The 27,216-nt window shown below is 43.7% G+C and overlaps 2 protein-coding genes across 6 annotated transcripts in view; one reads left to right on the plus strand and one right to left on the minus strand.

Annotated features, from left to right (window-relative positions):
* The window catches only part of SEC31B (SEC31 homolog B, COPII coat complex component), a 125,104-nt gene that overhangs the window by 65,732 nt on the left and 32,156 nt on the right, over window positions 1-27,216 (minus strand). For all 5 annotated transcript variants that reach the window (XR_014309315.1, XR_014309316.1, XR_014309317.1 and 2 more), the window contains exons 25-28: window positions 17,571-17,754; window positions 15,008-15,145; window positions 14,824-14,870; window positions 1,965-2,075 (exon numbers count right to left, since the gene is read on the minus strand). The gene's annotated coding sequence lies outside the window, so the exon portion shown is untranslated. The remainder of the gene's footprint in view (window positions 1-1,964; window positions 2,076-14,823; window positions 14,871-15,007; window positions 15,146-17,570; window positions 17,755-27,216) is intronic.
* WNT8B (Wnt family member 8B) lies at window positions 21-26,288 on the plus strand. The gene is made up of 6 exons (XM_082722333.1): window positions 21-649; window positions 20,116-20,149; window positions 21,343-21,481; window positions 22,347-22,472; window positions 23,196-23,338; window positions 23,547-26,288. The coding sequence occupies exons 1-6, from the start codon at window positions 582-584 to the stop codon at window positions 24,090-24,092; spliced, it is 1,056 nt and encodes a 351-aa protein (XP_082578459.1). The 5' UTR covers window positions 21-581; the 3' UTR covers window positions 24,093-26,288.

Genomic DNA, 27,216 nt, shown 5'->3' on the forward strand with positions numbered 1-27,216 from the left:
TCAAAGCCCTACAAAGGACAACCGGGAAAGCACAGTCTCTTCTAAATCCCCTTGGGGACCAGGCTATCCTCTCTGTGTGTCTCCGTCTGCGGGTGAGCGTGCATGGGTGGGGGAGGTAGGGGTGGGGCGGGAGAGCAGAGGCAAGAGGGAGGAGAGAAACCCCAAGCGCTGATTATGTGGAGGGGATTTGCTATGTCTCTGTTCCTCCCCCCCTTCTTTCTTTGTCCTCTTTCTCCGTGTTCCTCTCTTTGTCCCCTTTTCCTTGTCTCCTTCTTCTGCATTTGTCGGGGAGGATCCTGGAGTGTTCTTTTGATCGACTCAATCTTTCTCTGGCACTTGAGTTCTGATTGGCTGAAGGACTTAGAAGGGGGGAAAAAAACTTTAATTAAGTAGATAATCTCTTCTTTGGAAGTTTGGCAGCTCCATTTCACCTCCCCTTAACTCTGTTTGGGATCGCTTACACACCACGAAAGTTGGGACTTGAGGAGAATCCCACCCCACTCCCACTGAGGAGTATATTTCCCCACCTTGTCTGGCTCCCACGTTTTTAGAATTTTCTATCTCTGTTGCTCCAGAGGATTATGTTGCTTACGAAGCCTTCTGTGTGCATCTTCCTTTTCACCTGTATCCTCCGACTCAGCTACACCTGGTAAGTAACCTGGACTCCTACCTGGAACAGGACTAAGTAAATGTATGTAAGGGAGAGAGCTCTTTTTCATTTCCTGAAGTGTGGGAAGATTTGGGATCTTTCCTAGGAAAAACTGATCTATGGAGTAGGGGCTCTTCCTAAATTTATGGCTGATTTCAGTAAATCTTTAGGACCCTGACTAATTAAGTAATAGATTTAAAAGTAGATTAATAAATTGCTATACTACAAATATTCTAAGTGGTTTTGGGGGAAATGAACAGCAGTCCCCCCCCTCCCCTTTTTAACCAAATCCTGATGTCAGCATTGTGGAGAAAAGGAAGGTGGTTCAAAGCAAGTTCTACTGTGTTTGAATCTGATCTTTGAGGTGAAGGCTGGAGATAAAATGCAATGGGCTCTTACTTTGCACTTTCTGACTTAACTTCACTTTTTTCAGAATATTCCAAGTAACTATGTCATCATGTCTTAGAGATAAAAATTAGCTTGAGCTGTTGAGTTGGTATTGGGTGAATAAATGAAATGAAATATTCTAGAAATCTAAACTTTCTACAAATTTATTTAATGTATGCAATTTACACACACTTCTACGTTGCTCTGAAAATGAGGCAATGTTGGCGAAAGTGCTTTGGAAATTATAAACCACCTTGCCAAGGATAGGTGATGTTATTGTCAGTTTCATGTAGCTCTTGGGAATCACATGAAGTATCTATACATGGAAATGTTAACAAGTAACTACGCAATGGGATACAAAAGAAAGACCTGGGAAGTGCATGTTGCTAGAGTGTTTGGAGTTTCTCCCCAACTGAGATACATAAGCTCAGCCTCTTTATCGGTTTGCATTTTGACCATCTGTTTAACCAAGGTCTGAATCCAACTGCTGCATAAACTGTTGAGGAAGCAAGGGTAGGCATTTCTTTGCTGTAATCAGCTTCCTGTGCCAAGAAGGTATTCTTATCATAAATGAGTATAGCCATCTTTATTACAGAGTTGGTAAGAAATATGCCCAATTTATACAATGATTTGCAAGTTAACGCAGTCATTTGCAACACTTCCAGTTACAAAGTGAACCACCAAATAATTGGTTCATTTCTAACTGGCATTTTAATTAAATATTTCACATTCAAAAAAAAAAAAAAGTCTCTCTCTTTTTCCCCTCATGAGAACAAAAAAACAAAAGGGAGCAGAGACTATTTCAGAGCATTTCTACTGATGTTCATGGTATTTATTCTTCAGCTGATTCAGTATCAGCAAAAGAGAAACACGAGATTCCTTTCCCCAGTCACCAGGGCAGTGTGAAGAATTGTTCTATAAAAAATACCTTTACTGTGTGTTCCTTCCCTGCTGGAGGGGGTCATGTTCATTTCATTCCGATACTGACACAGCCACACTGAAAGGTGGCTGGGTTGCTTGTCTGTCCAAATTCAAGTGTCTGGATTCAAAAAGAAAAAAGAAAAAAGAGATGTGAAAGAAAGTTCTAATTTAAAAACAGGGTTTAAGAACCCCTCCTCGCCTTGCCTGACTTTGAGGAGAAAATGTACAAATCTCCTGTATAATGTAATTAGATTTTAATTGCTTTTTCTCTATAAGCTCTAATTTGAATTAAACACTTACACTTTGCCAAGAGTCTGTTTTTGGTAGCATTTGAAGAGTGATTTTTAAATTTAACATTAAATCTTGATTATTCTTATAATGGAACTATCAGGGTTCTGCATAAGGTCACCTTCCCCTTTGTGCCATGCAGAGAAATTTGACCAACCACAGCCTTTCAGATACTTCTCTTAATACTTCATTACCAACCTTTTATGTAAGGACCTCAAAAGCATTTAACAAATAGAGAACCACAATTTCTGCTTGGCTGTTCAATTGTAGGCTTGCCTGAAATTACTGTCAAAAAAGTCCATCAACAGAAGCTCTTGGGCTTGAAAGGAGGAAATAAAGATGACACTGACTTACAGCATGCAGTTTAACTAGGGTTCTCAAGGCAAGAGGACTGGAAACTTTTTAAAAAAGCTTTTTTAAAGCTTTTGGGACAATTCTTGTTGGGACAATTCTTGTTGGGACAATTCTGAGAATTATCGTTTGGTAACTTGAGAAAAATCTTTTCTTTGAATCTGTTTTCCTTAATCCAAATGGCTCCCAAAAAAAGAGAATGGGAACGCGTGATACAGCTAAGCAGAGAGTGATGGTTACAATGGTGGCCAGAGATGAGCCAATTTGAATTTTTGTTTCCATTACTCTTACTCATCTGGCATGAATGGGCCTACAACATGTTTTTTCTTAATTGTTGCCTTCATTTTACTTCAAATGATGTCTCATAATGATCCTAGGTTTTGCCCAGTTCTGCCCATTTCTCCTTTCTCTCTCTCTCCTCTCCCCCTGCCCAACTTGATGACCAAATCAAAAAGATGCACTGGAACACAGAGGTTAACTATGGCTCTGCTCTCCTTCTTTCCAAAGGCTTTAAAGGGGGTCAATTTCTTTTCTGCAGTACAGCAAGAATTTATCGAAAATCTTTGGGTTTTAAGACAGCTTTTGAAATACACCATTCCTTGGTTTGCTACATTTATGTATTTAAAGTAACCTTTTTATGAACTTTCTATGAATTTCTATGAAATTTAATCTGATGATGATTGCAGAACCCCTGATCAGCAAGGGCTTCAGTGAGTGTAGGGGGGCTGTCTTGCATCCATACTCTCTCCAAGCATCATCTATAGCAAAGATTATTCTCCACATACATGTGCTACTATTTTTCAAATATGTATTATGAATAATAAAAATACATACTTAAAAGTACTGAATTCATGATCATTTGTGGTTAAGTTTCTGTTAAGTTGTTCCACTAAAAGATACAAAAAAGAACAGGATGCACTAAACTTTGCTACCATAAAAAGAAATTCTCATCCTCAGAGAGGCTGGGAATCTCTGAAGTTAGGGAAGTAAAAGGTAAGTGAAAATTGCTTTGGAATCTGGAAAATAATATGCCAAAACCAAAGAGTCACATACCAATAGCTCCCCTGATCAACAAAAAATTCATAACCCATGAAAAAACTTGGGATTTACAGGGTAACTCTGAGGGGATTAGGTCAGTAGCTACAATGTTGAAGGTCCTGCTAAGGGCTTGAGACACAATCACCGAAGTTGAATTCCCAGTTTTATCATTGATTTGTCAACAATTTGAGCCCTACATTTTTGCTTTCAGAGTCTTAATACTTCCTGCCATGAATAAAAATAAGTTAGCTAATAATAATTAATTAGTTAATGATATTTATTAGTACCATCATCATCATCATTTACAAAGTCTAAGAGGTCCTGGGAAGAGACACTTCATTACAACTTCTCTTACAAAACCAGTTTGTATAAATAGGGCAGATGCTCCATAATACATGTTTATTTTATGTGTGTGGATGATAATATGACACAAAGAAGCATCTCCTTTTTGTGATATTATATAAGCAGGGATATTAAAAAAGGATCAGAAGGAGTTTCAATCCAAACCCTCTCTCTTCCATGGCAAGAGTTTACTTTTTTCTCTTTTTCCCAGCTGGGACACTTGCTTTAATGCTGTATCTTAGGGAATGCTATTCTCTCTTGGGACTATAAATATAAATCCCTTTTCCTGGGCTCCAACTACTCTTAGATTTTTTCTTTTCCAACTGATATGATCAAGTTCTCTTAATCTGCTGGATGTTTGCTATTATTAAAATAGGGGCGCCTGGGTGGTTCAGTGGGTTAAAGCCTCTGCCTTCGGCTCGGGTCATGATCTCAGGGTCTTGGGATCGAGCCCCGCATTGGGCTCTCTGCTCGGCAGGGAGCCTGCTTCCCCCTCTCTCTTTGCCTGCCTCTCTGTCTACTTGTGATCTCTCTCTCTCTGTCAAATAAAAAAAAAAATCTTAATAAAATCAGTTAGGACATTTAGAAAGGATTTTATTTGTTCATATTTTGGGTGAAATATTTTTTGGCTAAAAGATTCCAAAGATTCCACTAGACCTTTGCCATCTACTCATTTTTGAAGACTTAGTTTAGGTATTCCCTCCTCCCGGAATTCTTCACAGTTAAATTAGTACCTCTTCTCTCTGTCCCCATTATAGCCAGTGGCAGGCTAAGCCATCGTGGCACTTGGTACCTCTTACTGAATCTTGCTTTTGAATCTATCTTCTTCACTAGCCCAGAAACTCCTCTAGAATCAGACACCTTGCCTTATTTATCATCATGTCTCTTATGCGGAAATTAACCACAATTGTAATAATGGGTAACTTACTGTGTAGGCAGATACTGTTGTAAGTGCTTTACCAATCCTTCTATTAATCCTTCGAATTAGATACTATGGTCATCTACATCTTACAGGTGAGGGAGCTGAGGCCCAGAGATTTTTTTTTTTTTAAGATTTTATTTATTTATTTGACAGACAGAGATTCTAAGTAGATCTTGGGGTAGGCAGAGGGTGGGGGGAAGCAGGCTTCCTGCTGAGCAGAGAGCCTGATGCAGGAGGCCCAGAGATCTTAAATAACTTGGCAAGATCACCTAACTTGTAATGATCCAGATGGAACTTGAACCCAGAAGACTTGGTTCTTGAGGCTTCATGCTGAATCACGATGATGATGAATGTGTTTTGAACTGACCTTTGCATGTAAACCATTTTACATAAGGGAAGAACCATGACAGGAAACCTTAACCTTAATTTAAACTTAATCTTTTCTTAAGTTCAGAAACTCCTAGAAGTAGGTATCAGTTCTCAGAAGTAGAGCATCTTCATATTTTCTAGTTTAAAGGTAGAAGACTCCATGGTTTACTTAAGTCCTTACTCTTGTATTGCTATAGTCTTCTGAAAAAGGATAATTTAAGATTAGCTTTGGCCCTGCCCCATAACCTGGGGCAAAATCTATCTCAGAAATAATGATAATGTGGGGGCACCTGGGTGCCTCAGTGGGTTAAAGCTTCTGCACTCGGCTTGGGTCATGATCCCAGGGTTCTGGGATCAAGCCCCGCATCAGGCTCTCTGCTCAGCAGGGAGCCTGCTTCCCTTCCTTTCTGCCTGCCTCTCCGCCTACTTGTGATCTCTGTCAAATAAATAAATAAAATCTTAAAAAAAAAAAAAAGAAAGAATGATAATGTGAACCAACGCTTAGTACATGTTCACTAAGTAACTGGCCAAAGACACAAAAATTGTCACTGGTGAGACAGGATTTGAACCCACAGCACTCAAGGCTTCTCTCCAATAAGCCTTTCCACTTCAGATAGGACCTTGCTTTGTTTTCCCTGCCCACATTCATAGCCAAGAGCCAGAACACTGGACCATGGTCCTTCCTGTTGTGGCCATCCTTCTTTCTCTGTCTGATACTCTAATTCTTCTGGGAATGTTTAATAATGTTAACAGTAGTCTCATACACATTTAGAAGTCTGGCATTAAGAAACAAAAGCTTGTGCCTGATTAGTATTTTTATATTAAAAAAATTAGTTCTGTTAGCTTATTTAAATTATCTTACACTTATTTATCCAACAAATTTATATTTTTTCGTACTGTTATTTCATTCCTTTCATCTCACCGAAAACTGTCTGCAGGCTGATTTGGATTACATGTGTACTGTCACCCCAAACCTCAAGTTACCTGTTCTTTTCAATGTGGTGGGCCTGTGTTTGTTCGTAGATCACTCAAAAAGTATCTGTACTATCTGTACTGCTTCTGATGGTTAAGGTTTTATGTGTAGTATAAGAGAGCTAGTTCTGATGATATTTTCCTAAGGATAAAGACCCATTTTTGTAGCACATCTTAGGGTCTGCAGGAGCCGGAGAATTATTGTAGTGTCCTCCATTTCATTATTTTTCATGTCACAGCTTTTAAAAAGACACTTAGAATCTTTAGAGCTCTTTTGTCTTTTGATTCCCCTTACATTCAAAGTAAAAGGCAGAGGCAAAAACAAATTCCCCAAGATCCCTAATTCGAGCATGTGATAAGGAGATATAGTGAATAAAGGTATAGTGTTGGTCAAGAAAGAGAGAGAGAGAGAGTGAGAGAGAGAAGGAGGGAGGAAGGAAGGGAGGGAGGAGAAAGAAAGAAAAAGGGGCATCTGGGTGGCTCAGTGGGTTAAAGCCTCTGCCTTCAGCTCAGGTCATGATCTCAGGGTCCTGAGCCCGAGTTGGGTTCTCTGCTCAGCGGGGAGCCTGCCTCTCCGAGCCTCTCCCTCTATGCTTGTGTGCACAGTCTCTCTCAAATAAACAAATGAAATCTTTAAAAAGAAAGAAAGAAAGGAAAGGAAAGATCTCTGTTCTATCTCCTTCAGAAAGGCAGAGGAGAATTCACAGGGCTTGGAGAGAGAGGTCAATATAATTTTTCTTAGGATAAGCCCTGACTTTGCAGAAAGCAGATTTTTTTATACTAAATCAAAGACTAGGCTGGAGGAAGCTGAGCTCTTTTCACAGAAGTAACATTCCCCGTTGCCTCCCATTGAAATACATCTACATTCAGAGGACCTCTCAAAAGAAACTACCATTCACTCTGGACAGATTCTCTAGTCTCTTTATAAGCCAATAGCTTGTTTTTCTCATTTTTTTTTTTTTTTTGTAGGCACTGGTTATTGATCATATCATTTCTCTGTACGCCTCTTAGGTCAAAGTTATCTCTAAGCCAAGAGCAATCAGACCATAAGGGGACCGCTTAAATTCACCATTACCCAACCAGTCCAAATTCACTTTTGGTTGTTTCCCCAACTTCAGCATCCTTTTAGACCCAACACACCATGAGGCTGTGTTCCAGTCATCTCCATAAGGCCCTGTAAGTGGACCAGTAGTTCAGTCTTTCTGTACAACTCCGTAGATTAAATTCTTAGGTTTTCTAGGCCAAGCTTAAACCACTCTGCCTTGTGAGAAATTTCCTCTTCATTCAAAACTAATTCTCTTTTGCTACCATAAATCACAGTCCTTTTCCTTGACTCAAGCTCTTCAGGCTCACCATAGTTGAACTGAAAGATTCCATTCTACACGAGTAGCCAGGATAATAAATATAGCGAACCATATTATCCTAACATTTCTTCACGTTAATCCAAGGTGCCTGGTGGAGCCCACGCTGCATACATGATTGGTTCAGAAGCAGCATATTGTTTAATTCTGTGTTATGGAAAATTTCATTTTTCAACAAAGAGAGAGAGAACAGTGTATAATGGACCCCCACAACTCTGCTTCAACAGCTGGCCTCTGCTAGCTCATCTTGCTTCATCTTCTCTCACATTTTCAACTGCATATATTTCTCTTTGTCTAAATCTTCTAAATACTACCATGGTTTAAAACTGGAAGAAGAGCAATAGGAAAAGAAAGCTCCTATTGTGTCTGAGAGATCTAGAGTCAGTGAGTAAAGTGAATCTTGGAGAACGTATAGATAAGACCAGCCGCCCTTGGGGAGAAAAATGAAGAATAAAAATTAGTAAAAAGAGAAAATTCATTCGAATACATTTAGTTTATTTCTGTTTGAGCTGCGGCTGATCAGCAAAGGCAACAGAAGTGGAGCGTTGGATTGGATTTAGTTCCATTAAATAGTTCCTTTAAATTGGATTTAGTTCCATTAAATAGTAAAAAATGATACTAAAGTGTCATAACCTGTCAATTTTCTCACCTTGAACTGTACAGCTAGTTGATTTGTAGGCTAATTCTCAGAGTTACCGTATACACCTACCTTCCTGATCCTGAAATAACCTGATATTGTATCCAACAATGCAGTTGAGAACAGAAGTATTTTCTAAGGTCTATACTACAGGGACCAGAATAACAAAATCAACAAACAAAACAAAATCTTCTGCCTCCATTATGATCCCGGAAGAGGTTCCTGTAGTCCCAGGCTTTCTGGGAACAGTGGCTTGGGCTGTTCCTTAGCAGCTTTTTGCTTAGAGGGCACAGAACAGAGAAAGAATACAGCTTATTTCCAGTTAGAGTCCTCATTTAAATGCTAAGTGTTGAAGTGCTTTTCTGTAGCTCAGCGTTTCTCAGCAGAGTTTGCTACAATACATAGAGAAGGAAGGAAATGAGGACAAGGAAAGACAGCCTGTCGATTGATAAAACATCCTGGAATACACATGGCATTTTAGTTTCAGAGGAAAAGACTGTCCCTTCAACATTTGTGATTTGCTCGGGAAAGAATCGGCCTGGGATTGTTTTGCAGAGACCTAGAATACACAATTGTCCCATCAGCTCTTATATGGTCTTTGCCAAGAATTATTGGGCACAGGCTGGATTTGAGATATTATGGGAATTTATTATAAATTTTAATATGATTTCTACTAAAACTGATGCATCTGTTTAACTTTTTTTTTTTTTAACATTTTATTTATTTACTTGATAGAGAGAGCACAAGTAGACAGAGAGGCAGGCAGAGAGAGAGGAGGAAGCAGGCTCCCCGCCGAGCAGAGATCCCGATGCCGGGCTCGATCCCAGGACCCGGAGATCATGACCCGAGCCGAAGGCAGAGGCTTTAACCCACTGAGCCACCCAGGCGCCCCTGTTAAACTTTTTTTTTTTTAGCTAAGTGGTTTATAAGACTTTTCTTTTTTGTTGATTTTAGGGCACTGCATTATAATATGGAAAATTCACATTTACAAAAAAAACAGTTTGAGAATTATTTATAGGCCTGAATTCCCTTGGAAGAAAGAGACATAGATATGGGAATAGGATGAAAACTACACATTCTTTCATTTTTTTAATACTTACCTTAGGGAAAAAACCTTCACTGGGCCCCAGTCTGCACTGAAATCATGCCTGGCTTTACTTTCAAGGCCATCCTCCCTCGGTGAGTCTACACTGACGGCTTTCATTTCATAACTGCTCATTTGCTGTAACCTCGCTTCAGTTCCTTTGCTCAACTGAAAATAGATCTCTCCGCTGCTATCACCTCTGTCCCTTCTGGGCAAATTTTAAGTAGGAGGCAATGTGTCTTTGAAATTCTGGGTATTTCTCTTCCCTTCAAGACTTCGGAGATCTGTGCCTTCTGTTTTCTAATCCCTTCCCCTAGCTAAATGGGAAAGAGCCTGATTTCAATTATTTGGACTTTTCAATGAATAAGAACTAGCCATGCTGTTCACTCCTTAAAATTTTTTTTTGCATCTTAACTTTAATTCATTCCAATTGTACAGGGAATTGCTCCTAGCTTAAATATCCTTGGGTATTGTCAGAGAAGGTAGTGAAAAACTTCAGACCGATGGGATATTATTTCACAGCCATTCGTACAACTTGCCTTCTATGTCATTGTGTGTGCGCCCAGCTCCATGTGTGCTGATGCGCCTGTGTTCTGCGGGCCCAATGCTGTAGAGGATGGAGAGAATCACAAGGAAACTCGCTCAGAAAGAGCTATCTTTGGGCTCTCCCTGGCCAGAGACATCCTGTGAGTTCTAGGAGGTGAAAAGCCGGCTGTTACACATTCCTTCTAAGAGAAGTTGCTTCACTGGGGCACCTTGTAGCTACAGCTCCAGGCAGCAACTCTCCTCAGGATCCTCCCCACAGCCTTTCGCTCCTTTCCTGTTCTCTCTCTGTGCTAGATCGCCGCCACACAGAGATCCGCACCTGCGTTTGTTTACGGCCACTTCTCTGTTTCCCCTCACCCCAAGCTGTAATCAGATGGTCCCTTCCGAAGTAGGCCAGCTAGAGCTTCAGGACCCAGAGACTTTTTATGGACCTCGAAAGACGAGATTAAAGGGTAGGGAGAAGCCAAACCTATTATTCAAAATTTGTGAGGAAAGTGAAGGTGTGGGGCGGGGGGGTTGTTGCCAAACCAACAAGGTGTCAGAGTGCATTGAGATGAAAGTTTGGGGCCCTGAGAGGAAAACACTAAATTCTGGAGATTCACATTCAGAATTTTGCTTTTTAAAAATATGTGGGGGAATAGGGAGGCACCTGGGTGGCTCAATCGGTTAAGCGTCTGCCTTCAGCTCGGGTTGTGATCTCAGGGTCCTGGGATCAAGCTCTGCATCAGGCTCCTTGCTCAGCGGGAAGCCTGCTTCTCCCTCTGCCTGTAACCCCTGCTTGTGTTCTCTCTCCCAGATAAATAAATAAAATCTTTTTTTAAAAAAACCCTATACATAGGTGTGGGGAAGGCAAAAATGGGATCCTAACTTAAATCTAAGCCCCTATGTTAACCACTGGGATTCAAATGAATCAGGGCACACTTGGCCAGATAGTGCTCGCCCATGAGAAGTTTGCTGCATGGCACTGAGTTCTTCCCTGGGAAAGGACTCTCATACTCAGGGGAGATGGAGTCCAGCACATGAACTTGACCCATAATAAGGGCCTAGTCATGCAAAGGAAGAAGTAAGTCTGAAGACAGGATGGTATTTGGTACAACTGGTCCTGTGTCCATCTGTGCCCCAGATCATATAGAATCAGCCATGTGTTCTCACCACAGCTGCCAAACTGCTATGTGCTACAGCCTCATGGGCTACGCTACTTTGGAAAATGCCCCCAAACAGGAAGAAATTGTTGAAACTAATAGGATAGTGGTTTAAACTGCTCATCCATAATTAGACATAACTACCAGAGAATGGGAACTTCCAATTTTCTGTGAACTTCCTAAGGTGGTAAAATAAATTACGTCAAATGGTATCAAATGAAGAGGAGCTTTGAAAGTAGGGTGTTTGGCTCTATGGATCATAAATGTGAGGTAAGGAAACACAAAGGAACAAAAGAAACTTGGAGACTTTCCAAGAGCTAAAAGAGAAGCTATGGCATTTGTATTTGGGTTGTCCAATGTCCCTTCCCTCCTGTAGCAGCTCTCTGGGAAAAATTTTTGCTGGTGACCAGGCTGATTATGAAATAGGCAACTCAGGAGGCAAATGACTCATGAGAGAAGCTGCATAATACTGAGCTGTGGGTGTTTGGTGGTTTACAGTCCTGGAGATCAAAGAATTTTCAGTTGGGGTCAGATCGTGGCTGAATATAGCCACTGAGGTGTTGCAAGGCTAGGAGATCCCATAGGGCAGAGAAGAAATGGGAAAAAGATGGAAAGTGCACAGGACTCTCCTCTAGCATGACCCATAGCTTCAAAACTACAAATGCATCTGTATCTAGATGGTTGTTTAACAAGAACTGAAAAAAATATTTAGTAATTAGGAATAGTAAAGACTTGGACACACATTGAAATGAAGGGGAAAGAACTGATAAATGTTGACAGTCGAGGAGCTAGGCAGAGGGCAGGGAAAATGGGACAAGAGGGCATGATTTAGCTAACCAGCCTAGATGGGGGCAAGGGACAGCAGAGGGTATGGTGAAACATTATTGTAAGAGCGGAGAAGGAATGATGGAAAAAGAGAGAAACAGAGAGAGAGAGAAATTACTACTCTCCCAAATTCTTACTGTTGGTAAATGAACTTGGGAGAAGGATGAGATGGCATCAGAAGCTTGTAGGAAAAAGTACAAACCAAGGACTGAGTTAGAGTCACTGATGACAGTGGATTGATCACAAGAATATGGTCTAAGAATATAAAATCATAGCTATGGCATTGAAGACTTCCATGAACGGAGGTAGTCAGCAAGTTTCCTAGAGGACAGATGGCCCTTAGACAAACACTCAGAATCCTTGTGGGCACATTCCACCTACCCCCCCCCCCCAAAATATTTTATTCCTGGTATGACGAAGGTAAACATGAACAAGTCAGTTATAACTGCTAGGGGGGAAAACTACTGTACCAAGAAAAACCACAGGGAAGGAAAGAAATCCCCATGATTTTAATGATCAGTGCAGCCAGAGACCCAGCCCCTCAAGGCAGTGACCAGAGAGAGCTATGAGAGCTGCCAAAACCAGAAGGTACTCTATCCAGAAACAAAACAAGACAATGTCCATCCATTTGCTACTGTTACAGTTGGAGCAGCAATTGTCTAGAAGACTGAAGCAAAAATTTAAACTTTCCAAGCCCTCAAATTATTACTTAGGCATTAGAGGCCTGTTCTCCCTCTGGACCAGTGTTTCTCAAAGTGGACTCTGAGGATCATCTTAGGAACGTGGTATACACAGATTCCTACCATCTATTCCCCCCATTACCACCACTCAACAGGAGTCTCTGGAACTGGGACCCAAGAATCTTCATGTTTAATAAACTCCCCAGAGGATTCTTATGGACTGTACCAGCTAATCCATGTGGATTAATTTTCAAATGCCTACACTGAAGTCTATTCTCCAAATCTCTTGGCATTCCAGACCATGTACGTACGTATGTATATATGTATGTAACATTTAATTTTTATATTTTTATATATTTATATATATTTTTATACTTTATATATTTAAATTATAAATGTATTTTTTAAAGATTTATTTACTTATTTGACAGAGCAGGAAAGAGAGAGCACAAGCAGGGGGAGAGGCAGGCGGAGGGGGAGGAAGAAGCAGGCTCCCCACAGAGGGTGCCCGACATCGGGCTCAATCCACCTTAGCTGAAGACAGACGCTTAATCGACTGAGCCACCCAGGCACCCCTATCAACTTATTTTTATATAAATGACATTTTACAGATTTATAGAAGTTTGCAAAGAACTGTACCGGAAAGTCCTATGTACCCTTTCCCCATCCTTCCCCAGCGTTAAGATCTTATAACCATAGTATCTCTTCCATAAAGCTTACTCAGACTTCTCAGTTTTACATACAACACTAAAGTTTACACTCCATTGCCCTAGACTGGAACCCTTCAAACAAAACAAAACAAAACAAAAAGCTGAAGCAAGACTAACACCAGGAGACAGGAGGTAGAAGACTGCAGTCCTGCCTAGGTCAGGCACTATGGCCACCTGATAGTTAAAGGGAATTGGTGGAGTGTGGCTGTTGCTTACACCCTTCACCGCTGGGACTCACAGGAGGGCCAGGAGCAGATCTGGGGGGATGCTCTCACCAAAGCCACCTTCTTTGGGCATCTGGGGAAAGGGGCAGGGCTAGTTTCAGGCAGAGTCTCATTGAAGAATTATCCTGCTTATCTGGCAGGAGAGCCCCATCTATCTGCTTTTAAGCCAATGGACACTGCCAGCTCCCAGCATAATAAAGAGTCTCACCTAAATCAGAAACTGCACTGATGCTTATTCTTGAGGGAGTCGTCCTAGGGATGGAGGAGGTCCAGTGTGGGTGAATCAGTAATAGCCGGTGTGCCAAGGCCAAGGATATGGCTCCTGGGTGGACAAAGGCACTTTGAGCAGGAGGTCACTGAAAGCTGAGCCCAGGAAGGGTCTCAACAAAACACGAGAGAAAGTCTAGTTGCTACTTCTCTTCATCGCCCATTTCTTTGTGAGGATGGCACCTTTTGAAGGTGCTCCAGGCTGGGCCCACCACTTGCAGTCTGGGTATATGGGCAGGTCAGGAGTACTGGCAGGGCTGACGTCTCTAGAAATTTATCTAAATGAGTGGCTATGGAGTTTTCCCAGGATAGCATGGGATAGGGATAGCAAGATAGGGAATCAAGAAGATCCCAGCTAGGAAGCTAGGCGCTGGAACATGTAAGCAAGCCCCTCAGCTTCGGTCCAATGAAGAAGGCTGGTGGGTGATGAGGAGGCCATGTTACAGGCCAAACCTGAAGAATTATTTTACCGAAACCTTCTAAGACCATGCACACAAATGGCAGTTTTGATACCTAAGTGGAAAAGCAAAGCTCTAAAATGGATTAAAAGACATCTGTCCCTGTATTAAAAAAAAAAAAAAATCTATGGTTCCTCTAAGAGAAGTTTTAGGTTCACAGAGAGCTTGACAGAAAGTACAGAGTTCCTGTAAATCCTCGCCTTCCTCCCCGCACAGTTTCCCCATTATTAACATCCCAAATTAGTGTGGTACATTGCCACTTTTTTATGCATCGAACTCAGTCTAAGCAGAAACAGTCCTCCCTACGATGTGCCCAGGGAATATGGTGGTGCCCAGATAAAGCAGAGGCCAGGCCTGGCAGATATGGGTGCCTGGTGGACATACACACAGAGGGAGGCTTGGAGCAATGGAAGCATAGAAAAGCAGCAAAGACAATGTGATAGTTAACCGTGCTTGTTTATCAGTGTGTGCAAAACATCACTAAGACCTTCAAGAAGTAGTTACCAAGAACTTTTTGGGGATCAGAAGTCCTGAATTAGCAGGTGGGAATATGAGCAAGAGAAACACGGGTTGCGGAAAAGCATAGCAGCGAAGGAATACATGCTCCGGGATCACCCTGACTAGGTTCCCATCCTGGCTTCACCACTTACCCAGCTGTGGGATGCTGGCTAACCGCTGCATGCTTCAGTTTCTGGTTCTGTAAAATGGAAGACATTATAGTTTCTACCTTATTCAATGGTTGTGACAATGATACGAGCTGAAAACGTGCAAAGAAAGCACTTAAAGTGTTTTCTGCGCACAGGATAAACATTCAGTATATAGCATAGTACCTACCCCATAGGGTTGCCATGGAAATTAAAAATGATGATACAGGTGAAGCACTGGTTTAGAAGAGACACACTCCATAAATGTCAGCTATTATTGTGTGATGGAGGTTAAATTTTAAATGGCATCAGTATATATACTGGAAGACTGTCAAAAGGAGAAGAAACAATTACACCATTTTTATTTGGCAGCATAAAAACAAAACTAACTGCAGTTATTTATGTAAATCACTTACCACTTATGTCTAATTACTATGAAGCACAATAACAATTATACATAACATTAAGTGTGTCAGATTGACTTTGCTAAAACTTTTGATTATAACACCAACCTCTGGGTACATATGCTTAGTGTTAACTGTCTGTTGCTCTTGTGGTATGATTATCTGCTAATGGGGCATGGTCGTCTGCTCTCAATGTTAGAAAATTAGTGGGAGCACTGGCTTGCCAGTCTTCCTGGTCCATATCCTCCCTTGGATCTTTTCCAGTGATCCTATTATCCTACAATTTTCTGTTCGTTCTGATGATCTTTCCATCCTTTTTTCAAAACCCTTTAATTCAATCCATTTTTAAGGAGCACTTACTCTGTTCAAGGTACTGTAATAGGAGTTGGAGGGGAGACAAGTCAAATATTAGGGAATAAAAGGAAATCTTAATATGAGGCAGAAGAAAGTTACTATGAATCTTCAGGAAATGCTGGTTGTGGCTTTTGAACTAGATATTAAGAGTAAGTAAAATTGTTATATGGAATTGACTACTCTGGACATTTTGTATAAAGAGAATCATACAATTTATGAAGCAGAGAAGGGTGGGGGAGTTGCCATTTTAAATAGGATGACCAAGAAAAGATTTAGGGAGAATGACACACAGGATTTAAAGGCTGAATGCAGGTGAAGGAACAAACTATGTGGAGATCTGAGTAAAAAGCATTCTGGGCAGAAAGAACAGCCAACGTGATGGCCCAGAGGCTGAAGAGTGCCTGGTGTGCTGGAGGAACAACAAGGAGACCAGTGTGGTGTTAATGGGGGCCAGACTGCACAGGATTTTATAAACCATGATAAGGTTTGGCTTTCTGCTCTGTGTGAAAGAGGAAATCAGGGCACCTGGGTGGCTCAGTGGGTTGAGCCTCTGCCTTTGGCTCAGGTCATGATCTCAGGGTCCTGGGATCGAGCCCCACATCGGGCTCTCTGCTCTGCAGGGAGCCTGCTTCCCCACCCCCACCTGCCTCTCTGCCTACTTGTGATCTCTGTCTGTCAAATAAATAAATAAAATCTTTTTTTTTTAAAGAATAGATTTTTTAAAAAAGAAAATCATTGGAAAACTTTGAACAGAAAGTAGCAAAAATTATTTTTTAATTTTATTTATTTATTTATTTTTTAAATTTTTTATTTTTTATAAACATATATTTTTATCCCCAGGGGTACAGGTCTGTGAATTGCCAGATTTACACACTTCACAGCACTCACCAAAGCACATACCCTCCCCAATGTCCATAACCCACCCCCCTTCTCCCAACCCCCCTCCCCCCAGCAACCCTCAGTTTGTTTTGTGAGATTAAGAGTCACTTATGGTTTGTCTCCCTCCCAATCCCATCTTGTTTCAGTGATTCTTCTCCTACCCACTTAAGCCCCCATGTTGCATCACCACTTCCTCATATCAGGGAGATCATATGATAGCTGTCTTTCTCTGCTTGACTTATTTTGCTAAGCATGATAGGAAAGTAGCAAAATTTGATTTACATTTTATTTTTCTAAAGATTTATTTATTTATTTACTTGAGAGGGGGTGGAGGGCGGGGCAGAGAAAGAATCTTCAAGCAGACTCCCCACTGAATGTGGAGCCTGACATGGGGCTTAGTCTCATTCCACATGGGATCATGACCGGAGTCAAAACCAAGAATTGGATGTTCAACTGACTGAGGTACCCAGGTGCCCCTGATCTATATTTTCAAGGGACTGATCTTTAAATAGACCAATCATTTTGAGAATAAAATGTGGGAGAATAAGGGTGGAAACAAGGAGTTCAGTCAGGAGGCTTTAACAATAATCCAGGCAATGGAGCTCCTGGCTGGCTCAACTGATAGAGCATGTGACTCTTGATCCCAGGGGTTGTGAGTTCAAGCCCCACATTGGGTGTAGAGATTGCTTAAAAGAAAAACCTTAAAAACAAAATGATCATCCGTGTTATTGAAGGTATCAATTAGTTTATCCAGGCAGGAGACAATGATAGCTTGGAACCAGGAACAGCAGTGAAGGTGTTAAGAACTGATTAGAGTCTGGATATAATTTGAACCAGAGTTGGCAGGATTTGATGACAGAATGAATATGGGATATGAGAGAAAGAAAGGAGCCAAAGATGATTCCAAGATTTTTGTCTGACAACTAGAGGAGGAAGTGTCCTTTACTCCAGTGGGTAAGACTACAGAAGGAGCAGGTTTGGGATGATGGCAGCAAAGATCAGGAGTTATATTTTGGATGGATTAAGTTTGAGATGCCCATTAAACACTGAAGTGGAACATGCAAGTCTGGAGTTGAAGAAAAGGTCTGAGAATTGTTAGGAGGGTAAGGCACAAACCTTCTGAATGACATTCCATCTGGGTGGTATCTTCAGCAACAGTCCATATGGGGTATGGGAAGCTTGTACTTCGTCTAGGAGCATGGTGATTATACCGTGTTCTATAGAGCTGTCTCCGCTTGGTAAACAAATTTTGGTTCTTCTACTGTTTATTAGCATCTTGCCTCCAATCACATAATTGTCCCTGGGAAATATCCATAAAAACACTTAAATTCCTTCCTTTTTCGCTCTCTTTGCACTTTCTAACATCACACACTAACTATGCTATCTGTAATCCATATTGTATTTTACTCCCCAATAAAATATCTTGCCATTGTCTCATTAATTAAGAACAAGATCCTCTTCCTTTGGTGTTCACAAGGACACACTACCTTTTTTTAAATTGAGATATAGTCAACACATAACATTATATTAGTTTCAAGTATACAACAGGATGATTTCATATATGTACATACTGCAAAATGACCATTACAAGAAGTCTAGCTAACAATCCTGAGTCTTTTCTTAATATTGGATGGTCTGGATATGAGGAAGCCAGCCATGGTTCACATATGTCTGCTAATAACTCTGGGGTTGACAAACATTAATTAATGGAAATGTCCACACAAAGCCTACAGTCTTGTCCCATGGCAGGTGTTCAATTAAATCTAACTGATTAATCATTTTGGCTCAAACAGCTCATCATACAGATCTTTACATATTGTAGGATCTTTTTTTTCCATATTGTAGGATCTTGAGTAAAGAATCCTCTACTATCCCCCACCATGGCTCTCTGTGATCCCAACTTAGTATCCTCTCACAACCCAGGCTCATGGCAAAGCTTTCTCTGTTCTCTACGACTTGATTTTTGTTTTGTTGCTGTTTTCTTTCCTGATACTGTCTATCCTCTGAATGGGAACTAGCCTCTATCTGGCCTGGTAATGTCCAAACGCCTTTGCAAATTATGACTAACATAAAGATCGCCTCTATGAGCCAGAGCAAGACTCTCCAGTGTTACCCCGTTGTAGCCACATCCATCCCCAATCCCTAACCCCTGAAAATCACTAATCTATTCTCCAGCTCTATGATTACCTATTTCATGATTGTTGCATAAGTGAAATCATGAAGTATGTAGAAATCATGAAGATAGAACATGAGTGGAGTAGAGGAAGAGAGAGCATCCTAAGCAGGCTCCATGCCCAGCAGGGAGCCTGATACTGGGCTCTGTCTCACGACCTTGAGATTGTGACCGGAGCAGAAATCAAGTCAGATGCTTAACCAACAGAGCCAATCAGATGTCCCAACGTATGTATCATTTTGAGATTGGCTTTGATCACTTTGATCATCCGTGTTATTGAAGGTATCAATTAGTTTATTCCTTTTACCACCCAGTAATGCTCTGTGGCATGGATGAACCACAGTTATTTTATCCACTTACCCTGGGAAAGGTATTTGAATAGCTTCCAGTTTTGGAGTATCATCCATATACATCCATGTACAAGTTCCTGAGTAAAGACAAATCTTCATTTCTCTGGGCTAACTACCCAAGAGCAGAACTGCTAAGATGAATGGCAAGTCCATTTATTTCGGTTTTGAAAGAAATGGCCAAACTACTTTCCAGAGTCAGATTATTTATTTTTGGAATTTAATTATGACTCAGTTCCTAGAAAGACACTCTATTACTTCTTTCTTTCTTTTTTTAAGATTTTATTGAGAGAGAGAGAGTGCGTGCGCAAGCAGAGGGAATGGCAGGCAGAGGGACAGGGAGAAGCAGCCTCCCTGCTTAGCAGGGAGCCAGCCCAGTGTGGGGCTTGATCCCAGGACATTGGGATTGTGACCTGAGATGAAGCAGACACTTAACCAACTGAGCCACCCAGGCTTTACTTCTTTCTGATTAGAGAACTATCCTTCTCAGAGTCCTATGGAGTCTGATGGCCTTGGATTTAATCCTGCTTTAATCACTTATTAGATGGGTGAGACTGAACAAGATATTTACTTTTTTTGTGTCTCAGATTCTCTATTTAAAAAATAGGAACATTAACAGCCAATACAGTAAGAATTTAACAAGATCGGCATGTAAAATCCTCACAGTAGAGTGCTGATACACAGTACTAAGTTCAAGCTCTCTCTTCCCACTCCATGGCAAAAATAATAATCAAATATTACTTGCAACATTTTTGTTATTTGACATTTTAAAAATCAAAAGAAAGTATGTTAGCTCTTCTTCTTCTTCTTCTTCTTTTTAAAGCAGCTTCCACACCCAGCATGGAGCCTAGTGCAGGGACAGGGACTGAAACCACAATGCTGCGATCAGAACCTGAGCTGAGATCAAAAGTCAGATGTTTAACTGACTGAGACATCTAGGCGCCCTAATGTTAGCTCCTTTTGTGCATATTCTATTAGATAAATTTATCTTTAATAGCTCCCTTCTGCATAATTTTTCCTAGGAAAAACCATTTTCATTTCTTCCTATCAATTATGTTTGCTGAGGTAATCCCTATAACGCTTGGCAACAGAAATGAGTTGGTATATCCCCATTATGCTCTGTGGTTTTTGTCTCTTCTAGGTCAGTGAACAATTTCCTGATGACGGGTCCAAAGGTAAGAAAAAATGGCCTTTGATTTATTTGGATTTCACTGATCTTAAGTGAAGACTATACATGTCAATTTCTTTTCATGATATCCACATTTTTTATTAGCTGTGTATATTACAGAAGCAAAGACGTGGCATAGAGAGGGTTAGGGATGCACCCAAAAGAACACAGCAAACTACTGTCAGGACCAAGGCAAAAACTCAGGAGAACTGATTCTGAATTTATGGCCAGAAGTTCCAGAACCACAAAAGTCAATGGCCTTTCCCAGTGTCAGGTTGCAGCCACACATCCTTCTCAGTGCAATGGTAGGACACAGCTCTCCATCTTTAAAATGCTGACTTTGTACTCCATGATCTCTAAGGACAGTTCCAGCTGCCAAATGTCCTTTTCTAAGACAGTAATGGGATGAGAACAGCCGAAAATTCATGAGTTATGCAATTTGGACTCATTTTGGAGAGGCAGAATAGTATAGTGAACAAAGGCTAGCGAGGTCTAGGGGCACTTGGGTGGCTCAGTTGTTAAGCGTCTGCCTCTGGTTAGGTCATGATCCCAGGGTCCTGGGACTGAGTCCCACATGGGGCTCCCTACTCAACAGGAAGCCTGTTTCTCCCTCTGCCCCTCCCCCTGCTTGTGTTTTCTCTCCCATTGTCTCTGTCAAATCAATAAAATCTTAAAAAAAAAAAAAAGGCTAGTGAGGTCTAGATCTGGTAACATTGAATTTCATTCCTACTGTTACCATGCTAGCTGTGGGACCTTGAACAAACTGCTTTACTTCACCTTTCTGGGCCTCAGGTTCCTAAGCTATAAAAATAGTACCTATTTCACAAGGTTATTTGTGATGTTAAATGGAATAGCATATTTAATTTAAGTGCTTACTCTGTCATTATTTTATTTTTTAAAAAAGATTTTATTTATTTGTCAGAGAGAGAGAGAGCACAAGCGGGGGAACAGCAGGCAGAGGGAGAAGGAGAAGCAGGCACCTCACTGAGCAAGGAGCTGAACACGGGACTCATTCCCAGGACCCTGGGATCATGACCTGAGCCAAAGGCAGATGTTATACCAATTGAGCCACCCAGGCGTCCCTGTCATTATTTTAGAAGGAGAGGAGAGTGGGCAGGAAAAGAGCTGCATGGCCATTTCAGTGCAAATGCCTCCCAAGTTCAGCTGGGAGTCTGAATTTTGACCCTTGTGTTTCTGTAGGCCTACCTGATCTATTCCAGCAGTGTTGCAGCTGGTGCCCAGAGTGGTATTGAAGAATGCAAGTATCAGTTTGCCTGGGACCGATGGAACTGCCCCGAGAGAGCCCTGCAGCTGTCCAGCCATGGTGGCCTTCGCAGTGGTAAGGAAAGCCTCGGCCACAGCTCCCTTGACTCCCTGGCCATAGGTTAGAGCCCTGTTCTTCAGGGATGGCCCCCTGCTGCTTCTACATCAGCATCCTAGTCCTCACCTGGTCTCTATTCTCAGGTGATCCTGTCTCTGGGATCTTCTCTCTGTCCCTTTTCCATCTCCTCCTTCTTACAAAGCTTTATTTTTCCTCTCTCTCTTCAAAACACCCTCACTGCTCAATGCATGGACCTTGCCTCACCCCTAGTCCATAACATCCTTGGCCTCCCAGTTGGCTAAGGGCTTCCTCACACTATAAAGAGCATCAGGAGGTAGGTAGGAGTATTAATTCTTCATGCCTCTTAGCCCCTTCTTTCAGCAGCTCAGCAGAGAGGTACAGGATAATTGGGGACTAACTTGGACACCAGATTTCCCAAGAAGATAAAGAGTGGCCATACCAGTCAATGAAATAGCTGCTAAGCAGAGGTTTCTTCCAGGACTAGCTGGCCCATGCCTCTTAGACTTCAGTATTTCAGGAAGGAAAGGGCATGAGTTCTTTACAGCCTGGCCTTCAGATTCATCTCCTTCCCCATTTCTTCCTCTGGCTCTTTGCCACCTAAATCCTTAAGAATCCTATAGGTCAACAGTCATCTAGCCACCTAGTCATAATGTGTGACCTGAAAAGATGGGAGGGGAGAAGCATAGCGCTCAGACGGAGGCTGAAGCAGACCGTGGAAGAGAGTAAGGTACATTGTAAAGGTGGGGAAACAGGTTGGAGCTGGGGATGAGAGCACAGTGATGGCACTCAAGGGAGACAGCACGACTGGCACTCTCTGAGTTGTAACCCCCTGCTCTGACTCCCCCATTTCTGTTCCTGCCAGCTAACCGGGAGACAGCATTTGTACACGCCATCAGCTCTGCTGGGGTCATGTACACTCTGACTAGGAACTGCAGCCTCGGCGACTTTGACAACTGCGGCTGTGACGACTCCCGCAATGGGCAGCTGGGTGAGTAGAGGTACGGTGGGTGGCCAGGGCAGGCCAGTGAAGTCAAGAAAAGTTCGGTGGGTAGTTTGGTGGGTGGAGGACAGTGGTATTCTTCTAGATCTGGGGAAATCAGGGCCTCCCAGTTTAAGCCAAAACCCTAGAAGTGACAAACCAGGCTCAATGTAGCTCGGGGCCCTCCTTCTCCAAGTGGGGGGTTTCCTTAGTTTACACAACCAAGGAACACTCCCTGTGGATTCAATCCTGCTACTCTCTCAGAACAGAAGGAACATCATTTCGACATGCCTACCCATTTCCTTTCTACGCTTTACTTCTGCTGTCCTCTGGAATCCTCTCTGACCTCCAATTCAACTTTCAACTTGGTTAATCCATATTATTCCTATTGTGTCCCTGCCCCCCAAGCTGGTGCTTTCCTCTCCTTTTTCGGGCCATTGTCAATCGCTCACCAGGCACGAACACACTCTGCCCAAAGACCAGAGACTGCGTGTAGAGGGCCAAGCCGCAGGCGCCTTGCAGAGAATCCACTCCTCAAGGACTTAGGTCATGGAGCCCAGAGCAGGGAACTGGCTGAGGCTGGAAGTGGAAGCGGAAATGAGGCCTAAACAAATCTAGGATGAAACTGATCTGGAGAGGATACTTGCCCAACGCCAATCGCAGTTAGAAACAGTAGCCCAGGAGCTCATGCTTGCCTGCTCAACGACCTTTCCTCCCCTCGTACCCTTCCAGGGGGCCAAGGCTGGCTGTGGGGAGGCTGCAGTGACAACGTGGGCTTCGGAGAGGCAATATCCAAGCAGTTTGTCGATGCCCTAGAGACAGGACAGGATGCTCGGGCAGCCATGAACCTGCACAACAACGAGGCTGGCCGCAAGGTGAGTCCTACAGCCCCCGGGGTGAGGCAGCTGGCTCCACCCCCACCAGCCCTAGGTGCGGACCCCTCTTCAGTTCATTAAACAGATTGGAAAAGCGAGGGTCCAGGCCCGCCAGCTACATGGACGAGCTAGCCGCCTCGCAATCCCCCAGCGGCCAACTCCCCCACCGCTTACTCCCTGGCCAGCTCACTCCTAGCTCTCTCCCCAGGCGGTGAAGGGCACCATGAAACGCACGTGTAAGTGCCACGGAGTGTCCGGCAGCTGCACCACGCAGACCTGCTGGCTGCAGCTGCCCGAGTTCCGCGAGGTGGGCGCGCACCTGAAGGAGAAGTACCACGCGGCTCTCAAGGTGGACCTGCTGCAGGGGGCCGGCAACAGTGCCGCCGGCCGAGGCGCCATCGCCGACACCTTCCGCTCCATCTCCACGCGGGAGCTGGTGCACTTGGAGGACTCTCCGGACTACTGCCTGGAGAACAAGACGCTGGGGCTGCTGGGGACAGAAGGCCGAGAGTGCCTGCGGCGCGGACGGGCCCTGGGCCGCTGGGAGCGCCGCAGCTGCCGCCGGCTCTGCGGGGACTGCGGGCTGGCGGTGGAGGAGCGCCGCGCCGAGACCGTGTCCAGCTGCAACTGCAAGTTCCACTGGTGCTGCGCGGTCCGCTGCGAGCAGTGCCGCCGCCGGGTCACCAAATACTTCTGCAGCCGCGCCGCACGGCCGCGGGGGGGCGCCGCGCACAAACCCGGGCGAAAACCCTGAGGGGCTCCTTGGCCCCCTCCTTTCCCCTTCTGTCCTAGGCTTCTTTTAGAGAGACCCCAGTGATAGAGGAACCTAGGGAATGCCCCCGCCCCAGCATCCCCCTGCCCAGGGATCCCAGGAGGGAGAGACACCACCATCTCTCCAGTTTCCAACCCTTTATCCCACCCTTTCCCCCAATTCTTCTGCGCTCTCCTCCAACTCTGTCCCCATCATCCTCACCCGCCACACTTAGGTGTGAGAACTCCCAGTCCTGAGATTTTGAGCTCCTGTTCTTCCCTGGACTAGGGTGAGAACAGGCGCGTCTCCTCCCCTTTCCTGCTGCCCTAAGGCCTGGCCTGGCCTGGCTGATGGAGCCTGTGGAAGAGCACAGCCCAGATTCACAGGGCCTGGCCGGGGAAAGCCATGCTTTTCCCTTTCACCCATTTTCTTGCACCCCTCCCCCTATTCTTCTGCTGCCAGGTCTCTACCACAGCCACATCTTTTCTTTCTTCAGAGCTCCTTCCGTGCTTCTGATTCCCTGCTAACCGCTGGCAGACACCCCAGCAATCTCTAATGCTTTCTCTCTTGTTCCCGTTCCCTGAAGAAAAACTGACAAAACTGACCCTGGAAAAAGCATGTGTTTGAGGCTTGTTTCCCAAAGGCAGGGCCTGAGGATGGAAGAAATGGGAACCCTAGCAGGGTGACTTGCTGGAAACCAAGGGTACTACTCAGCCATGTGATATGGTGACTCCACCAGTCAGGCCATGACCTAGTGACCTTCAGACAATCACCCGAGGTGCCCCAGGCATACCCACAATGTCTGGGAACTATGTAAGGGCAGACGACCAGCTACTCCCTGCTCCTGAAACTTCTCCCTGCTCCTAACCTATTCCTTCCTAGCAACCGACTTTACCTCTCCTCCTTCCTCAAAGGATCCTTGTTTCTCTGAGCCAAGACTGAATGAAATAAAGCCCATTTCCCATTCAGACCCCACTCTGTACCTCTAAAAGCAGGTCATGAGGAAGGAGAAGCTGGGACCTTTCCTTTTCGCAAACCTGGATCTCAAACAGGCAGGATTCAGGGCATTGGATATTTGCCTTCAATAGGTAAACTTCCTGCGATGAAACTTTCCAGTTGGAAGCTCAGCACCTTGAACTTTAATTTATTGAAGTCCCTGTGATATGTGCCTTCTTTTCTAGGTATTGAATTTATTCTTGGGGACATTGGGGAGGGTGGGTGGAAGACAGAACTTCTAGGCCCTCTCTTCCTTCCCCGCATTGCTAGAACACTATCGTCCCTCAAGCCTCACTTTCCCGATGGCCTACGTAATTAACGCTGGGCTGACTGAGGCTAGCCTGCCAACAATTAGTGAATCATTCACACAAACCTTCCCTCAGTACATTCACTCAGAAGCTAAGAGCTCACTGCTTGAGAGAAAAGCAGTACAGCAGGAACTTGCTTCTGAAAGAGGGCTCTGGAAAGGGAAGAGTCAAACCCTGACAGATTCTCTGTAGCCCACGGAGCTTCCCAGCCGTCTCCCTCCTCCTAAGCTGGTCATGGGTCTGGACACGGGACAGCTCTTTAGAACTGGTCAGATGCCAGCCCACCTCATCCTACCTCCCAGAGTAGGAAAGGGCACAGAGATGTGGCTCCAAGTAGGTAATGGGCTAAGGCTTTCGAGGCCAACCCAGGAGAGTGGAAAGGCTCCTTGTCTATTCCAAACTGGGACAGTGGCCAGGTCAGACTCCAAACCCCTAGCCTCATCCCTGTACATCCTCTGGTCAACTAACACTTACTGAGGGGAGAGGCTGCCTGCCCTTCCTCATGGGGGACACACTTCCCTTCAGGATCTCCTAAGGCTTCATTTCCAGCTCTATCAGCAAAAGCCCTTTTTTGCTCCTTCCCTCAGCTTTGATCTGGGCCTCGTGAATCTCCCAACTTGTCCTTCTTCCCTAATCAAGTAGCAGCATATACTAACCTGGCTGTCCTACTTGGCAGAATTACTTGATAGTGTACCATAAGAAAATCTGGCAAGGCCGCTAGAAAATATAAAGGAACGGGGCTGTAAGGGAAAACTGCATTCTCCAAGTCTCTCAGCATGAAAGCAGGACAATTATTGTGCTTCATATTTGATAATCCCAGGCCGGTACTTGAAACCCATCATTGCTGCCGGAAAGTTCTTTCATAGGTTGTTGTTTTGTATTGCCAAATGGATATGATTGATAAGCAGATTCATCTGAGTTCTATAAAGAAAACATTATTGAGCTAACGCAGATCTGTATTGCTTTCTTTCCTCTCTTGCATTATCCACGCATTCCTCTGGTCAGTCAGCAAACCACGGGTGAACAAATACAGTGGTGAACAAACAACACAGAGACCTCCTTGCGTTCATGGAGTTTAAGTTCTCTCTTACGCTCAATCACCAGGGTTGTGCTCCCCTTTGCAAAACATGGATGAGTCCAGAACAGCTGCTTGGTAGGACACCTTGGAGGTCAACCAGTCAAACCTTTTGTTTTATAGATTAAAACCGATGCTGAAAAAGAGGTCTGTCTTGTTCAGCCAACTAGTAAGTTACTGTGGGGTACATCCTGGAACCCTCCTTTCCTTCCTCTTGCATACCCTTTAAGGCCCATGCGTCTCCACCAGAGAGAAGCAGAGGGAGATCCTGAGAAGTGACAAGGACACGGCGTGGGGGGAAGGGGGGCGCAAAACACTCTCCTTCCTGTTGCTGGCCTGTGGGCCTACACACAGGCAGGGCTTTCTTTTCTTGAAAAGAATCCCAGCTTCAACTGGCCTTAGCAGCAGGTTAGGGCAAAGACAGAGCCAGGGTCGTGCTCAGCCCTGGTGGTGCTGGCGGTGGTGGGAGGGGAGGGCAGGCCAGGGCACCCGCCTATTGTGGGTCTGGATTGGATGCTTCCACTCATTCATTTCCTTTTAATTAACCCGCATTCCTGGAGGAGAAATATTTATGTTGGCTCCCATAGAGGCAATCCGCAGACTGGAAAGAAGGGGGAAGAAAGCCTGCCTTAGCAAAACAATATCTCTAAAGAGCTCAAGGAGAGAAAATAAGAGAACAAAATGCCATTAAAATAGCCTTCTACCCCCACTGGAGTCCATGAAAACTTCATTTCACATGCTAATCCCC

This window comes from Mustela nivalis (assembly GCF_964662115.1).
Source record: "Mustela nivalis genome assembly, chromosome: 2".
Lineage (NCBI taxonomy): Eukaryota > Metazoa > Chordata > Mammalia > Carnivora > Mustelidae > Mustela > Mustela nivalis.

Coding starts and splice junctions, on each gene's coding strand:
- WNT8B (XM_082722333.1), top strand. CDS start 582: ATGTTGCTTACGAAGCCTTCTGTGTGCATCTTCCTTTTCACCTGTATC. Junction 650..20,115: donor CTCCGACTCAGCTACACCTG/GTAAGTAACCTG, acceptor TGTCTCTTCTAG/GTCAGTGAACAATTTCCTGA. Junction 22,473..23,195: donor CTCCCGCAATGGGCAGCTGG/GTGAGTAGAGGT, acceptor GTACCCTTCCAG/GGGGCCAAGGCTGGCTGTGG.